Genomic DNA, 18693 nt, shown 5'->3' with positions numbered 1-18693 from the left:
GACACAAAAGCAGGAAAAAAACCAGTTATGCAGGTGAAATGAGACAAACAATAAAACCATTGTGCTCCTTTAGAGACACCTGATAAAAATCTTTAGAACATCTGGAGAAACTAAGAACAGGAATTACAGTGTTATATTAGTTCAAGGGCTGCATCTAAAATGTTAATTGGAAAAGATGCGCCTAGAGGATGGAGGTGTGCTGGCTCGCAGTAAAGCTCAGGAGCTCTCCTATGAGTGCTGTCATCTCAAGCCAGCACACCATCTACAATGACAAAGTGAGGAACTACCCCTCTCATATTAGACACTAATCCAGTTAAACTTTGCTTAGAGCTTATATTTATGGATCTGTCCTTTGACATGTCCCTGTCTCGCCCTGATGTTCCATTCTCATGGTCAGTGTCTGCTTTCTTCTCACTGAGTATTATCACGTCTCTTGAAAATGACAGATGATCTTTCACACTTAAAAAAGGGACAGTCATTTGATCACAGAGGTGTATCTACCCTGCTCACTGAACAAAATGGCCCATGAAAAATTTTCTTTTTTCAAGTGCAGAAGTCTTCATTTTCTCTCTCTTTCTCCTGTCAAGTTGATTTAAACTCTTTTATTGAAGTCTGCTGTGCTGGCTTTGGCTGAGATAGAGTTAATTTTCTTCAGAGTAATTAGTATGGGGCTGTGTTTTGGATTAGTGCTGGAAATTGTGATCAGTGTAGAGATATTTTCCTTATTGCTCAGCAGGGCTTGCACTGGGACTTTTCTGCTCTTCACATCACCACCCCCACCCAGCAAGAAGGGCGAGGAGCTGGGAAGAGGCACAGTTAGAACGGCTGAACCAAACTGACCACAGGGATATTCCAGACCATATGGCATCAGGCTCAGTATATAAAGCTGAGGAAGAAGGAGGAAGGAGGGGTATTTAGAGTGATGATGTTTGTGCTCCCAAGTCACCATTAGGCATGAAGGAGCCCTGCTTTCCTGGAGATGACTGAACACCAGCCTTTCCATGGGGAGAGGTGAATGGCTGCACTTGTGTGCATAGTTTTTCCTTTCCCTGTTAAATTGTCTTTATCTCAACACTTGAGTTCTCTCCTTTTCACTCTTTGGATTCTCTCTCCCACTCCTTTAAGGAGGACTGAGTAAGTGGCTGTGTGGTGCTTACTTGTCAGTTGAGGTTAAACCATGACATCCATGTGTCCATGACATTGTAACTTACTGTCTTGTAGGCTATCATTGATTAAAAATGCAAAGCAAAATCGCAGTCTTAAATGTGGGAGTTCATATAAACTTAAATAAAATTTGTCTAAATGTGAGCCCAGTGGTAAAGAATTTACCAGAGAGTAAAATTGTAACAGTGATTAAGGTTATATCAAAAATGTGTAAATGAGCAACTGATGACAGCTGATGACTCAGTGTGGTTGCTGTCGCTGTCATCTCACAGTTTCTTTGTGACAGCTGTTACAACCTAACATATAGAAATATGCATCTACTGAAATACCATTGGCCTTATTTATTCTCATACAGAAATTTTCCACTGAAAATGACAAAAGAGAGAACAAATTGTCATGGGTCTTCTTGGATAGGTCCTGAGAACCTCCTCAGATGTCCACTTAGAGTCCCTCTGACTTCTTTATTTTGTGTGTCAATTCATGTAACTAGTTAATAATTACTTGATCTTCGTCAAATTGTTTTTATTTAATTTTTTTCCTTTTTTTTTTCCTATTAAGAGTAACCAATCTGGACATCTGTAGCCTTGCAGTGAATTTGTCAACCAAGCTAAGCTACGCCATTTTCAGCTGTAGAAACATGTTGTCAAGCATTGGAACAGGCTGCCCGGGGAAGTGGTTGAGTCACCGTCCCTGGAGGTATTTAAAAGACATGTAGATGTGGCACTTAGGGACATGGCTTAGTGGTGGGCTTGCCAGTACTGGGCTAACAGCTGGACTCTATGATCCTTGAGGTCAGTTCGAATCTAAATGATTCTATGATTCTATTTTTCTTTTTTTCCTTTCCACATTCATTTACATGAGGTTTTCAGATTGAAATCCAAGCAAGAGTGATCTACCACAAAGATATCCCCAAACTGGTTCTTCCTATAAGTGGTATTTGATGCCATTTGAAAAACTTTTTAGAGGAATGTTCTGGACAAAATAACATAAATAGTAACAGGAGACAGAAATCAAGAAGATTCAAATCAAACTCCTGTAGACTCTAAATTACTTGAAGATTACTTTGACTGTGAAACTGTCTCATGATGATGAAAATTAAATGGGTGGTTAAATGATGCTGTAAGACGTTCACAAAATGCAACCTAATCTGAAAGGCTTCTAAAGTTCTTTGGCCTGCGAGTTCTGGGGCAGTATGCCCACACAGAGTAAAATCCTATCAAACTGCTTAAAGCCTGGTTTTCAGCTAGATTGGGATTGAATAGCTACCCAATCTGTCAAGATTGGGTAGCTATTCCAAACCAGTCCTACTTGTGTTTATATGACGTGCTCAGCTTGTATCTAGCCTCACCTAAGGGTCAGGTGAGGAGGAAGTGACCATTCTCCTTCCTCCATCCACTGTGTCAGACATCCACCCAAACTATGGGAATGACAACTCTGGAAGACTTGTAAAGAACTTGAAATCACATCCTTACCTTGCAGTAAGTCATTTGATTGGTAGGCCTAAAGTGCTCAGAGATGAGGGCTCTTGTTTTGGTTGTGCTCCTCAGATAGGATGAGTAAAAGCCCAGCAGCTCCCTACCATAATTGGCAGAGAAGAGTTGTGATCCTATGAGGTTCTCTGCAATTTATCATGCTGCTAGACAGCCACAGAATGGGAATTTTCAGCTTACAAGTTCACCCATCTCATCTTGGACAGCCTGTATTTTTGCTCTAGGAACATGCTGTGTTCTGAACAAGAAGGTAAATGATGTTTGCCTTTTCTGTGCAAGGTTGCACCAAACCAGCTTTCAGTACAGCAGCTCTTCTTGACTGCATTCAATTCAAGTATGAAGAGTTTTACTACTGGTCTGTACACATTTATGTTAAAAGAAAGTATGGTGATTTCTGAGCTTATGTAGTGGTAATAAGGATAAGAAATCCTAACCCAGGCTGAGGTCAACAAACCTCTTTAAAATTAATTTGTTTAGATGCTGAGTGCTTGCCCCAGAAACAGCTTCTTACTACTTCAGAACACAGTGTTCTTTTTGGTCATGTTCATAAGTAGTCTGGAGATTTAGAGCTAGCAAATCAAGAGTCTGTATTTTTAAAAACAAACCTTTTGAAAGGGCTGCCTCATAAAGGTTTGGCTTATGAAATCAATGTATAAACATAGTAAGGATGATATACTAGTTCATTACTGGCAATATTTAGAATATGATGGAAAGAACGGTCTTGGAAGAACAGGGAGGCAAAGTTTTAAATAGATTTATCCAAAGTGTCCTACCTGATACTTGGGGAATTGTGGGAAGAACTGACTATTTCTTTTAATACTGTGTTTAGTGCGTTTACACAAAAACACACATGAAACCCAAACAGTTATAAAGGTGGTATTGGAAAACAAAAAGTTTTGACCAGTGAATTAAAATTTTGAGTTAGTGACCAGGTACAATATCAAGATTTTTGTTGGACTCCTATTTTATCAGTAACAATCATCTAAAGCAGAATGCAGTCCTTTTAGTGGAGCCAAGTAACTAAAGAAGAAAGTCCATCAGAGACTACTCTTAGTATGGGTGGTGCAAGACTTATCTTGAATTTTTCTTTCCTAAGAGAACTTTTTATTTTTTACTGTACGTTCACTGAATGGCTCTTTTTATGGTATAGTTTTTAAATCCTATCAGATGAAGTGAAGTGATTGCAAAAAACTATTTAATAGAACAGTTCTAAACTGCATTCGCATTGTAGCAAATGAGGTATGCAGCATTGCAGAGAAAGTTATGGTAGAAATCACACATATTTTCATTATTTTGTCTTTTTGTTTAATGTTCCTAATAATATTTTTATTATTTTTTCTAATATTTTTCATGTACAAAATCTCATCACATAATATTTTTATGTGTCAGAAAATTTCTGTGTTATAAGTTTTCTGCTAGAAAGGTGAGATTGTCATTTAGATGATGTTCTTGATTTTTTTCTGGTTTTCTTTGTCCTACCCAGTTCCTATTCTTGAATTCTAATTTCTTGTAAAGTTATTTAGGTCTTCATGAAATTACAGCACAAGTCAAACTTATGTGGGGCACAAGCCATTTTTGAATAAGGATATGAGTGTTGTGAATTCTTACACTGCTTTAATGTTAGTTGCTTTATCCCTGCAGGTTTAACATACTTGCTTCACAGAGAGAAGGTACACAGAAACTTATCTTGCAGTGTCAGCTAAAAGTACTTCCTTTGTTCTGTGTCTTGCAGTCTTTGTATTCAGATAAGCCTTATTAGTTCAGAGACATTTAGTTTACATAGATTAATAAAATTCAGGAAAAGAATTTTCCAGTGAATCTTGAAGGCAAGTCAGAGTATGAATCCAGCTTAGTTGGTTGCAGAGAATGTTTTGAAAAGAATCATTACCTTATGTTGATGGTAATCAGATGTATGTTGTCCTCCAGCTTATTACAGAGTGAATCTCAGCATTTTGTAGTTAGTGTTCTATAAAAAGAATATTATAAAACTTGGTTATCTTGTTTTTACAATCAAAGCAATAAGAACACCCTAGTGTCTCAAAGTCATCTAGAGAGATGTTGCTTTGTTGGTGTTATAAAAGGTTATTGGATAGCTGTGGCAATACAGAATAGACCAAGCCCATACTCCACTACAACATCTGCACATAGATTTGTGTGGATTGAGTTACAGGAGGATTTTTAAAAGCAAACAAAAATACAGAAAAAAAAATGCCTCCTTTTTGGTGGTAAATAACAATAAAATATATCTTTTCAGTCTACCCAGAACTTTTCTTTGCAATGGTATTTATTTTATTTTATAATTTGAGGAAGCTAATTTAGTTAAATATAATTGGAATAAATTCTTACACAACAAAATAGACAATTCTGTTTTCTATAAAATGCCAACAAAAATGAACTTTGTGGAACATGGTCAGAATTGGGTTTCATGGAACCTAAATAGTCTTAGATATGTTCATAGGATGAGTGAGTGCAGAAAGCCAGAGGTTGTTGTGTCTCCTATTCCAGGAGGTGTGTTTCTTCAGATCAACTCCTCTTCAGGGCTGCTTGCCCCCAAACATTCACTTGTAAGACCTCACCCTAAAATTTAGGTAGGAGTTGCTTGGTGACTAAGCAGTATCATCACAGATTGAAATTCAAATGCATTTCAGATGCAAAGTGAAATAGATCAGAAGGAAGAATTTGAACCATTCTTCCACATTAGCAGGTCTGAAAAAACAGGGGCCAATGTAAGCAGCGGGAAGGAAATTTTTGTTCAACATCCATCATTAATCAAAAACCCATATGAAGAATGTGCATAAAGAATGTGAAGGAAAATAAGATGTTCAACAGACTGAAGGCTGTCTCTCGCAGAGCTAGCAGGAAAGCAAGGTACTTAGTAGTCTGTAGTGTTTGCTCAACACTGCAGTAAAGATAGCATACAGTTACTGGAACTCTTCCAGGTTTTAAGACTGAGAAATGAGACCAGCTAAGCTAAAAAATTGTGTAGAATGCTGATTTCTTGTTTTGTTTAGTTTTAAATTTTCCCTATTATGAATATCATTCACTCAAAACATGAGGAAATTAATGTTTACTCTTTTTTGGGCCCCGCAGAACCTGAAGCGAGTGGCCGAGACGTGGATGGATGAGTTTGCAGAGTACATTTACCAGCGACGGCCCGAGTACAGACATCTCTCCACTGGTGACATCTCTGCCCAGAAGGAGCTGCGCAAGCACCTCAAGTGTAAAGATTTCAAGTGGTTCATGGCTGCAGTGGCTTGGGATGTCCCCAAATATTACCCTCCTGTGGAGCCTCCACCTGCTGCCTGGGGGGAGGTGAGGAATAGATCAAGTTTAAATGAATCTAACATTTCAGATTGAGGGAAATTAAAATTATTAAATGAGAGTAAACCTGATGTTAAGTAGTGTTATTAAGGAAGTTCACAGATGTTGAACCAGTCCCTGAACTATCCATTAAAATAAGAAATTGTCATGTCTTAGAACTATCACTATTGCTTTTGTAACTCATTTCAGCTTTGTGTGTAGAGGGCATATGATGTATGCACAATGAGGACAAGAATGAGTAAAAACATATGTAGCACTCATTACTGCATGTTGCAGAATATTTGAGATTCAGAGAATCGCCTTAGTAAAAAGGAGTCTGAAGTCACTGCTTGGGGTTTTTTGCGTATCTACTGGTATAACTCCTGCTGTCCTTACAAGGACAGTTGTGTGCAGATGGAGTTATGTTTGCTCACACGTGAAATGTGAAAAGCAAAGCATGGATACTTTCCTTTTAAAATGACTCATCTTGCTCAGCTGTTCTATGAATTCTGTAGGTGCTGTCGTCACTGAGTACCAGTAGCAGACAAATACAATTTCTCCATTGATGGATGAGAGGAGGGAGAGACCACAAAAGCATCACTGCAGAGCAAGGGCTGAGCAAACAGCCAGCTATGATCAAAGATGTTCTGCATTCAGACCTTTGTGAAGAGCAGAGCTGTAGCAAACCTTGCTTTGACAGTTTGTTTTGTGCAGAAGAAATGAGAACACAAGGAGAGCTGTGAGAGGAAATTACTTCCTTAGCTGCACTGAAAAATTGCTGTGGCTTTTGCCCCCAAAAGTACAGCAGCTTCATGCCATGGATAGGTCATGTGCAGAAAGCTCTTTCCTCTCAGTTTATTAAGATATATAAAGAAGATTTCACTCTTCCAATGTATTGTGCTACTTTTTAAAAACTATAGGAATATCTGTACTGTGAGTTCCAGCCTTTTCTGATTTTTTGTGTATATTCTTGGGGCTGTCAGAAAATTAACTTTCATATTTGAAACCAGTGGCTGAAGTTGAAATTTTGACCAAAACATTTGGTAAGATCAGGCACAAGTCTGCATATTCCCAGTGGTCAAGACTGGACCATAGACTTCTAAACATAGGAATCTCTACTATTCTCCAGAATTTATATTTAGAAAGGCAAATTACCTCATAGTGAGATTTCTAAAATATATTTCTCTGGTACTAGCAATCCTTAATTCTTCTTTATAAGCGATCAGTTACAGATGCTAAAAAAACCTCCAATTTATATGTGTCATACTGTTTGCTACTTCTTGGCAGTAATGAATTCCTTTGTTGTTAAAGTTTCTTCTTTTTGATGCTGCTGCCCACTCTATGAGATGAATGTGTAGTGAGAGGTAAGGAATTTATCAGTAGAAGTCAGGCTGGATCAGATTGCTGTGACTCCTACTGTGATCTTCCTTCACCATCTTTCACATTTATACATGGGTGTCCTTGGAGGACTGGGATCAGGAGATGCGTAATTTCTCTGGCCAGCTGGACAATCCTTAACTCAATCAAAAGGGTCTAAGAGGAGGAGCTTGTGATTCAGGTATTCATTCTTTTCACAGCAACATTAATATAATCTCTGCATAAGCCCAAGTATTTTAACAGTAAATCAAAATCATATCAATGGTGTGAAATCTGTGCCTTAAAAGCATTTACTAAGTTCTTAGGAAGGACATGAAGACCAAAGATTTTCTTTTTTGTCTAAAACATACTTTCTCTAAAATAACAGGAAGAGAACTATCAGCCCTCCTTCTCATGTTTTTCCCGAGATTGTCACATTCCTGTGCAGTTTTAATTAATTTGTTGGCACTTGCAAGGACCTTGAAAAACCTTGAAGGTCAATGGCTGTGAGAAGCTGAAAGAGGGAAGCAGATTGTAATGTTACTGCTTTGTAAGAATCACTCAGTTCTTGAAACCTTGCTGATTATACACACCAAAAGTCCGTGCCAATACTGTCATTTAGTACCTCTCTGCTTCCATTTGGAAATACTTTATATCTGCTTGCCTATGCCAGTCTGAGAAAGAGTAAACAATGAAGTACACAGACAAATTTGGCTCTAGTATTTTGATATCTAGCTAGTAAAAGCATGTGGTGTGAAACCAGACGTCTCTTAAACAGCCTGTGCTCAGCTCCTCTTTTTTTGCAAACACATTTGTTTAAAATCTGACTCTTACATTTCTTGAAAAAATCTGTTTATGATAGAAAATAAGGACATTTTGAAAACAAAAACAAAAAGCGGGGTTTTTTCTACACTTATTGTGGTCTTATCTCTTATGTGTGTTTGTGCCTTTGTCCTTGTAGCTGGCAGGGTCTACATACCCTTGATAAACTGTTCTGCCTTGTAACATCTGAAATATGTGCAGTAGAGCAATGTAACAGCAAATCTAGATAGATTAAGGTTAGTGAGACTGTCAGTTCTGTGTTTGAGTGATGTAACTGTACTCTTTTCCACTGTGGAAAAGAGGAACATTTTCAATTAGGCTTTGTTCTTACTCTTTTGAATATACTAGAAAGTCTGGTACAAGTTGAAAACCGTAATACCCATCCCATGCTTTTTTAAAGACAGAATAATATATTTGTAATATGAATTTGAAGTCTTACCTAAAACAATAGGTGTGAATTTGCCACAAGGTGTTTTCTTAGGAAGTGCTCATGAATTTACAAGCTGTGATCCAGCATGAGTATATTGTGCAGATATCACAGCTTCTAGTATTTTTGAAAACACATATTGCATTAAATCAATCATATAATATCAGGCATTGTCATTTATTTTAGATTTCATGAATTCTGTAGTCAAGGTGGTACAATAAAAAGTTTTTACTCAGCCAAAAGGGAATTATTTAATCTTGGTTTCACTTGCTGTTACATGAACTTCAGTAATTTAATGAGGAAATGTCTCAGTCAGTGCAGCAGTGCTAAGCTGTAGAACCTGAGAGTACTTCTTTCTCAGCCCCCAGCTCATGGATTTTTACAGCAATGACATGAAAATGTCGCACATGAAGTCAAGTGGCACATTTGAAAAAAGAAGAAAGCCTAAGAGCTCACTAACTTCTCTTTCAGTTATTTTCCTTTTTTAAAAATGTGTCATCCTCATACCCTTAATGAGTCAATCTGAGCCCAGCAAGTGTCACACATCTGTTGTACAAAAGTGATATAACCCCACCCTGCACAGACCGAGTGCTGCACAGCTGGACTGTTCAAATTCTTTTATCAGGATCAATGTCACACTGAGTAAGAGTCCCGTGTTTCTTCAGTGAGGCTTTTGGCAGTGCTTGACTTCTTTACCTTTGACTTTTTCTTTTTCATGGCTCACACAAAGGATAAATAGTTCTAAAATTACTGTGTATCGGTTGACAGAAGTGGCTCATTTTTATATATTTGATCCATAGACATTGTTGGCCCTAGGGTTATCTTAGTATGTAAGCAGTGCACTAAAACTGGCTCTAAGTGCTGCTCAAACAAAAGAAAATAACATAAATGAATACTGCTAATGTCTTCTAAAAGTTAAATCCATTCTCATGTTTAAGGCATTAAATCAGAGGTAGGGAGAGTACTATATAAACTGATAGTACGAGGTGCTTCTGTTGTTGCTGTATCCATAAGCATTGTCCTAACATCATGTCCACAGTCACTGTTCACAGATGATGATATTGAACATACAGTTGTCTTTAGATTGCTACACTTTCCCTCTTTCTGCTTTTGGCACAGAGAATTTCATGTCATGGTGAGCATGCAGGGCAGCTCCCAGAACCCCTGGGAGTTTGGCTCTCCCACTCTGGCTCACCCGTCCCAGGCTCCATGAAGGCTGAAGTGTATACCTGGGTGACAGCCTGGCTCCAGGGCACGCAGGGCAAGGCTGCAGGAGCCAGGACATAGCTACTGCCTCAACAGCAAGTCTTGCAGGAACTCATTTGCCTGGGAAAAGTTGTAGAGTTTTAGAATTACCAAAGAATATTGGTCAATATAACTGCTGGGCTCTAGGAGGCTGTGTTCTTTACACTTCTACACCTCTCTGCTCTCTGCAAGGACTACAGTGCCCATAGGGAGTTAGGGTGGCATTTCAAGAACTAAGTATGTATGATGACTTAGAGATAGCGTCCTGTGCTTTTGTCAGAATTTGTTTAATTCTGAAACAGCCTTTAATATCACCACTTACCATGCTGTCAGTGCATACATCAAAGTCCTTGGAAGCATGATTTTCCTGTATGCTTGCCTGTGTTTACAAATTATGGCATTTAAGACTGAGCAAAAAAGTTTTGTATGTAGCAACTGAATGCCTTACCTACATATCTGATAAAAATCTGTCTCCTGTTCATCCCTGGTCTTACAACTGCACATATAGGAATGTTGGAAACATGTCAGGAAAACTAGCTATTTGTTTTCTAGTTGTAACTCATAACCTTAAAAATCCTAAATCCATTGTGCTGTGTGACTGGAGACAAGGCAGTTCAAAAGCATATTGGTGTATAAATGAGAAGAAAAAACCCTGTGCTTCTGCTTTCCTTCCTTTGTCCATGAAAGCATCTTAGGGGATTTGCAGGCTGTGTGGTGCTGATGCTTGGCAGAATGTTCCCTGTGACTCTGGCTCTGGCATGATGGCTCAGTTCAGTTTCTAGCAACTGCCAAGGCCACACAGAAAAGTGCCAGAGAACAAAAACACAGGCTTGACTGAAATGCCTTATTACAAAAAGAAAACAAAAAACAAACCATGACCCCTCTGCAGCTGAAAGGATGAAACAAAAAAAGGATGAGCTAACATGTAAGCTGCAAAAAACAGAGGAAAAACAAACTCAAGCAAACCTTCCAGGAGTAGAGGGAAGAGGAGAGGAAATAAAGAATGTGAGACAGATTCCAGCAGTGGAGGAACTAAATGTAGCTTCAGCTCAAGCCTTTTCCAGAAATGGACTGAACACATTTTCTGCACAGTCCAAATGACAGAGACTGGGATGGAGCGGTGCCATTGAGACAAAATTATGAAAGCCTTTTAATGCACTAAGCATTAATTGGATGTGGAGTGTATTCACTGTCATTTTACAATTCTGAGTCACATAAATATACCCAATTATTAATGGCAATTGTTAGCAGTTCCATTTTAATTAACTTGCATGCTGTAAGAACTGAACTGATGTATCATTTAATTTTCTATTAGACCAGAAATCTTTATCTATACAATGGAAATTTAGGTGCATTGAGAAATGATTGAACATTCTCCAAAAAAAATTATACTCTGAGAACTTATTTCACATGAAACTTTAAAAATAGGACATTAAATTCTATTCCTCTCATTATTCTTTCCTGCCTCTTTTGCTGGGTAATATTAAAATTAAGGTTGTTGAGAACTAATCACCTCTCAGTTTTTTTACTGTGGGTCTGCCCAGTGCTGGATTTCTGTATCCAGTTGCGTGTATGAACAGCTAGTGTTTTACTTCATCTTTAGCAACTTTTATTGTATTGAAAAAAGAAAAAATATCCCAGGACTGGGCTGGTCCAAAATTTTTTTAAATGCTTCTCTGAGCCCTGGTGAAGAATCAAAGGTTCCTGAAGGCAGTTGTTCAAACTGATGCTCCCCCATCTTTTACCCAGTGTACAATTTTCTAAGCTAAACAAATGCGCCTCCTGAAACCTTTCCTGAGAGTTTTTATATTTCAGGGTTTTTACATTTTCTCACTACCTGTTGCATTCCCATCTGTGTGAATCTTTCTTGAGCATGGTTAATAGACTGGATCCCACTCCTGCAGAATCAGAAAAAGAGCAGAGTAGCTCTGGCATGTGTCTTGCATGCACAAGGATTTCCCTTCCTCGCAATGTTTTGTGCAATGCTGTGAAGTTTTCCATCCTTAGGATGTGTGTGAGGTATGCAGAGGCAATGTGTACATTTGTTAGGCATATTATGGCAACAGCAGTGACTTCTAAAGTGTTTTTCATGAAAAACCACAAATGACTACTCAATTGCGTCTCCATTCTAGAGAGCATTTAGCTTTCTTTTAAAAAAGGATCAAAGTAGCATCCAGAATGTCAAAATATGCACCTGCTTTCTATATATTATACGTTTAGAATTTGCGCATGTTTCCGTGCACTTTGGTTACTCAGTTTCTGTTTATCTCATTGAGAGGGTAAGGTTTTTTAAGCAATTCTTTTCATTATGGAGGTGTCTAAAGGATTTTTAACCAGCCCAGCTAAGGAACTCAAGGAGAAATGTGTGTAGATTTGCAACACAAAGTTAGGATTTTGCTCTTTTTGGTGGCAGTGGGCAAATCTACTTTTCAACCCAATGTTTCAGAGAAAATTTACATGTCAGCAGTAGTACATAACTGGTATGATTGATAGTCACAGATTAATTATTACTCAGTTGCATCAGCCTCAAGAACAAGATTTTCCTTTTAAGAACAAGTTACACTGCAATGTTTGCAGCAGGCATGCAGGAGGAACCTCCATGGGTAAGCATAGGTTTCAGTACAGATTTGTTAAGTACTTTTTAAAAGCGTAAGTTTCAGTGCCGACTTGTTAAGTATTTTTTAATTTTATGCACTTCAGGGAGTAATGTGTGACCTTATCTACAATGGTGTTATTGTGTCAAAGTAAGAGCATGGATTGGAGCAGGCCAGGCCTGAATTTGTAATGTGTGCTGACTGCTCCCATGCCTGGGAGAGACTCATACAGAAATCAGTTCCTTCTAATACTGTTGATCTCTCTTGCTCTCGTAGGATGGAAGAAGCAGTCAGACAAGCTTTGAACTTCTTTTTCTCTTTAGTTTTTTTTTCATGAAGGTATTTCTTAAGATCTACCTTTCATTTGTTAAGCAGAATATTTCAAACTTTGCTTCTGAAGCTGCTCCTATAAAGAGTAGTTCATTCCAGGACACAGCTCTCTACCCTGTAAAAAGTAATTCTTACCAGTTTTACTAACTGATAGTCAATCTCAAATTCTTCAGAGCTAAACCCCTAACCCCCTGATGCTGAAAGCTCCATTCTGCAGCCCAGTTTAATGTGAAATATTGCTGCTTGGATTTGCAGATTCGAAACGTAGCAGCCAACCTTTGTGTGGACAGCAAACACGGAGCCACCGGCACTGAGCTGAGGCTGGACATCTGTGTGAAGGACGGCTCAGAAAGAACATGGTCACATGAGCAGGTATTAATTTTAAGGGTGGAAAGAGAAAATCAGAGTAACATTGTTGCCTCTCTTTCCTAGTTTTTAAACATTTCCTGAGGGCTTCTCCTTTTCTTAAGGCAAAACAGAGTGTAGAAATAATTTTTGAATTATTACTGACCTTCATGGCTTTTACAAAATACTCTTTACCATAACTTCAGAAATTCCAACAGCCACCTGGGCTGTCTTCATTTCTAAAAGGAATTGCAATGCCCAGAGAGCTTTTTGAAGCCCCATTCTCCCCCACCATGTCATGAAAACATGTTGATTTTGGTTGAGCTACCTGAAAATATTTTAACTATAGTACCAGGCCTTTTACAGCTCCAGTCATTGTCTGTTTTTACACTTTTATCTCAATAAGCAGTTCTATTTTAAACAAATATGAGGCATAAGTTAAATAAATGGGTAAAAGCAAGCAAAAAAGCATTTCAAAAGACAAGGAATTATAAAGAATAAAAAAGCTTTTATTTAGGTTGCTTAGGTAGAAAGCTATTAGTTCTCAGGAGTATGGAGGAAAAGAGCTCTAATTTTTACTCACTGTGAGTGCCATAGAAAAGGGAACATGACTTACAGGCCATGGGTTTTGCCAGTGTGAGCAAGGAGAATCCAGATGAAAAGTACAACCTAACCATTTATTAGCAAATTTAGTGAGCAAGGAAAAGGTCCTTGATTAGTAAAAGATTTGTAATGCTGAGGAGAAAAATTGACCTGGCAGTCACACGACACTTTGTAAAAACTTAGAAGCTCAGAGAGAGGAGTTCTGAGGGGTATTTGAAGTGCTGAGGTCAAAAAAGCATGCTCTGAGGATACTGAGAAATGCAGGAGGAGAGCTGCAAGTGCATGAAACCAAGAAGCTGAAGGATTATTTCAATTTAGGTAAGTGACAACATGGCCCAAAAAAGGATGTTGTTGAAAGAAGACTTCTTCAGATAGCTACCAAAGATACTGCATGGGGATAGGGTGCCAAAACTAGATAAATATAATTGTTTTGTTTCTGAAAGACATACAGTAATTCAGGGAGTTAATTGAAAGAAGTTGTATGGTCCAGACTAAATGCATCAGTGTTCTCTGGCTTTAAAATCTGCACAGCTCCAAACCCTCCTTAGGAAGGGAGGAGGGAATGCTGAGGCTGCCAGATATGAGAAAAGAAAAAAAAAGTTGAATGAAAAGGTGAGAAAATAAAAAAAATGTTAGCAGAGTAAATGGAGACTTGAAATATCCTTCGAAAGAGTAAAGGCTGGAACAAAGGGGAAATGACACGAAGGGAGAAAAATGTTAGGGATGAATCCATGTTTCAGCATATTCCGGGCTCCTGCAACCTTTGGGATCAGACTGGATCTAAAGGTCTTGCTTCTGTGCTAAGGACACAAAGTGGCTAAGGAAGAATCTGTAGGTGAAGCTAGCACGAAGGGAGTTCAACCAGCCAGCTCCTTAGATCCCAGAACCAGAGCTGGGAAGCCTCAAGCACTTCGGTGCTCGACGTGTGTCCCAGGGACAGCACAGACCCTCTCCGCCGGGCTGGCGGGGAGCCGCGCATACTCTGGCGCTGCCGCAGAGCTCGGAAAACTCCCCGGGAGCGGCTCATCCCTGCGGCGGTGCGGCGGGCGGGCGGCAGGGGGCAGCGCGGCCCAGCGGAACCGGCCCGCCGCGGCACCGGCCGGCGCCCCTCAGGGCCAGAGCCCTCACGGCTAGCCCTGCTCAGGGCCAGCGCACCTCACGGCCAGCCCCTCTCCGGGCCAGCATCCCTCAGGGCCGGCGCCTCCACGGCCAGCGCCCCTCAGCGCCCGTGCCCCTGACGGCCAGCGCTCCTCAGGGCCGGCCCTGCGCTGCTGTCACACTCGTCTGTGGGGCATCAAGCCCCGGGCCAGCCTCGCAGAGCTCCTCTTCCTTCTTTAGATCTCACCGGATTTGTAGCCTGGATGAGTTCTCCATACACCAGTAGAAACTGGCAGTATTAATGAAAGTATCAAGTGTTTTATGGTCATATTTTGAATAGCATGGATTGACGCTGAGGTGGATTTGTAACTTTTGGTATAGATTTACAGAGTTCTATAAGCTATTGAATAGCTTATAGCTACTATAGCTTAATGTGACCAGTGCGACAGGCATCAGTGCCAGACAGAGATGATCCTTTGTGCCACTTGATTCATGTCATGTTACCAGGGCAGGAATTAAAAGCTGACAGTCTCAGACACCACGACACAGCCCTTTAGCAGATCCCAGGAGAGAAAGATGACCTTGCACCTCAGGGCTGTGCAAGCCCCTGGGCAAGCAGCAGTCAAAAGGTTTGTGGGTGCTTGCAGGCTTTCTGGAGAAAGCTTTAAACAGGAGATTGATGAGAAGTGAGGATGTGTCACTGTGGTTTGTGGGTGCTTGCAGGCTTTCTGGAGAAAGCTTTAAACAGGAGATTGGTGAGAAGTGAGGATGTGTCACTGTGGTTTTGGGAAACTTCCCAAAATTGAGAACCAGAGGGGAAGAAAAAGGATGGGAGGATATGTCACGGTGCTGCATTCATCCATCTCTGTCTTCCCAAAGCTAGCTTTTGGCTTCAGGGGAAACTGAGGCTCTGCTGGACTGATAACCAACAGCAAAGGAAAATGACAAGTATCACTGTCTCTCTTCAATTTCCCCAGCCTTGCCAAGGAATGGGTGTACAGGCACCATCTCTAACATGGCTCAGCAAATGCCCAGCACTTTCTTCTCTTCTTGGAGGTGTAGTTCAAGCCAGGGCCCAGCTCTGAAACGTGGCATTTCATCTTTGGATGGGGGTACACGTTGTGCCCTCAAGTGTAATGGCACAGTCAAAGCACAGCACCAGCTGACGCACCCCAGCCAGACAGCGAGTAATTGAGCAATGTTGCCAGGCTGGAAAGCATTAATGGCATCAAAAGGGCCTTTGTCCTAGAGACAGTCGCAGGCCAATGGCTCTATCAGGGAATCATTCCTCAGGCCCTGTGCCAATTGTAAATGAAGCTGGAAAGCTGTATTTCCCAGTTACTGCATGACAGGGCTCGGCTACATAAAAAGGCAAAGCATGAGGGCTGAGGGGTTGCTTGATTGCAAACACAGAGGATGGGGCTGTGTTTTACAGACTCTGGTATGAGAGAAATCGAAAGAGGAGAATGAGCATCCACTGAGCCAGGACAGAGGGTTTCTGGGTCCAGCAGAGTACAGTGAACAGCAGCCCCATGTGTTGCAGGTGAAGAATCAGCCTGCTGTTTGTTAATGATGCGTCTGGGAATTTCATGCAGCCTTGTTTCAAATCAACAAGCAGTCAGAAATGAATGAAGTACAAAAAGGGTGCAAAAAGGCCCAGCCATTTCTTGTAAAATCTGACACAGTTTGTTCCTAACAAAGGAGCAATGAAATCCAAAGTGACAAGTGCTGGCAAGGCAGAACATTATATACTCTGGGCTCCAGCTAATAACATGTAGCATTGTTGGACATTATGCAGCAGGGAGATAATATTTATATTGGCCAGATTCAGTTTTAACTAGAGGGAAATTGCTGTTTAAAAGAGGAAAGCTTAGAATTATGAGATTGGGAAGACTGTACACCTTTGTCTTGTGTCTGTAATTGCAAGATCTTAATACCAGGGTGTATAGAGAAGTACAACCTTTTTTCTGATTTTTTTTCTCTTCTCTCTCTTAGTCCTAAAACTGAGTTCCTGTAATTGATTTTATAGTATCACTAGGGAGAAGACATACTTGTTGATTTAAAAATAAAACATTTTTTAAAATGGGAGGATAAAGAAGGAGGAAAAAGAATCTAAGCTAGTCTAAGCATTGATATCTAGTATTCTACAGATCTTCATTTTCAGTGGAAGGGAATAAAAGGCCTCTGCTGTTACCATGTCTTGACTTGCAAACAGGACATAGCGCTGGCAGTCTTCAGAAACCACAGAGGAGTGGAAAAGAGCAAAGGAATAGTTTGGATCAGTATGATCTGATTTAAAGGCTGGCTTGAGCTCTTTCAGGTGTACCGATGCATTCAGTGGGATACTAGTCCTCAGGCCAAGGTCCAGAGAGCAGCAAGAATTGGTCCCTCAGCTCACAGTTCATGCACAGAATGAGAAATTTGGCGAGGCACCCGCTGGGAAAGATGAGGCTGGTCCTGAAATAGAATCTCTCTCTGCAGTAGTACTAATGAGAGTGAGACTATCACAGAAGCACTGTTCCACACCATTCCTCTAGGTATTTGTTATTCATCACTTTGAACTCAAGGTTTATTATGTGTCTGTAGAAAGGTAAAGGATAAGATAAAGAAAATGGCTTTTGTTGGCTTTTCGTTAAAGGAAAATTGTCTTAGGCTTCTCTTTTCTTGAAGAAACAGCAGCGTAGTTTTTTCTCTGTACCAAATCTTACTTCTGTCCTTGCTTGTGAAATGATAAGTTATTGTAGGGAGTCCATGATGATGCTTCAAAGAAACATGAAGAAAAGTGGGAAAAGATTGAACCTTTTGAAAAGCAGAAATTGCTTTGAAAACAAGGGTAAAGCTGTCCACTGCATTTTACTGCAGATAAATGTAAAATGCACTCTGGGAGATGGAAGAAATAAGCAGGACACATAGACAAATTAAGAAAACACTCTCTAGAAAACCTATAATGCAGATATAAATAGGGAGTAACAGCAGCTAACAGAGCAAACAAGGGCTTACAGTAAGACAGAAAAAAAAGGTAAATACCCTGATACATGCTTGTATTTAGGGCCTACAAGCCAAGAGAGACAGTAAGACCTTTCAAATGTGGTATTTAGAGGATGGTACAGCATCGAAGATGCAGTATTTTTAAGAGGTGTTTCTTTTAGGAAGACTATGGAAAGAATATCACTATAGCTATGAAGGGGTTAAAACCTGGGAACCACTACAGAATTGTTCAGGATCAGACCTGCATGATATTTATTAAGCTTCAGTTTATAGCTGGTTCTATCAGGGAATGTACACTGGAGGAGCAGGGTGCTAGATAAGAGCCAAAAGGAAGCTGAGATGAGGTGTTGGAGACAGTCTGAATTCAGTCTGGGGAGCTACTTCTCTGGATAACGAGCCTGCATGCACTTGCACATGAACAATCTCAGCTGAACAGTTTCTACTAGCAAAGTTTTCTCATTTAGAGAGCTTCACTTTCTCAGTGTTAGTTTCTTTTTTTTTTCCTATGGCAAATCAAAAGTCATGCAGAAAGCAGAAGAATAGCACTCACTCAAAAAAAGGAAAAAAAAAAAAAAGAAAATAAAATAACCTCACAGCTCTTGACAGAGCTTCTAGGTAGTAATTTACAGCCTGCAACCTCTTTTCTGCAAGGATAGGTACATGGAAAGGAAAATGCACTCCACGTCTTTAAATTTGATGCTGTCAGAACTGTCACCTTCATCTGATGATTGAAAGACTGCAGTGTCACAGCATTACTTCAGACAGCTGGTGTCTAATTGAGAAGGATTCTTCTATTAACTGTGACCCTCCATGACTCCTCTCAGGCAGTGAGAAAAGGGGCTTTGACAAGCTGCCTGTAGCTCACAGGTTTCAAAGTAGAAAGATGAAGATCATTTAACATGTGTTGTTTGGGGGAAAAAGACAGTTGAGA

General features: G+C 40.0%; 1 protein-coding gene across 2 annotated transcripts in view; it reads left to right on the top strand.

Moving 5' to 3' along the window:
- The window catches only part of GALNTL6 (polypeptide N-acetylgalactosaminyltransferase like 6), a 424063-nt gene that overhangs the window by 398374 nt on the left and 6996 nt on the right, over positions 1-18693 (top strand). For both annotated transcript variants that reach the window (XM_030947103.1, XM_030947104.1), the window contains exons 9-10: positions 5745-5966; positions 12984-13100. In XM_030947103.1, the coding sequence (XP_030802963.1) occupies positions 5745-5966; positions 12984-13100 (339 nt within the window). The remainder of the gene's footprint in view (positions 1-5744; positions 5967-12983; positions 13101-18693) is intronic.

Source organism: Camarhynchus parvulus, chromosome 4, assembly GCF_901933205.1.
Source record: "Camarhynchus parvulus chromosome 4, STF_HiC, whole genome shotgun sequence".
Taxonomy (NCBI): Eukaryota; Metazoa; Chordata; class Aves; order Passeriformes; family Thraupidae; genus Camarhynchus; species Camarhynchus parvulus.
The sequence above is the reverse complement of the archived record's forward strand: the minus strand, read 5'-3'. Positions and strand labels throughout refer to the sequence as shown.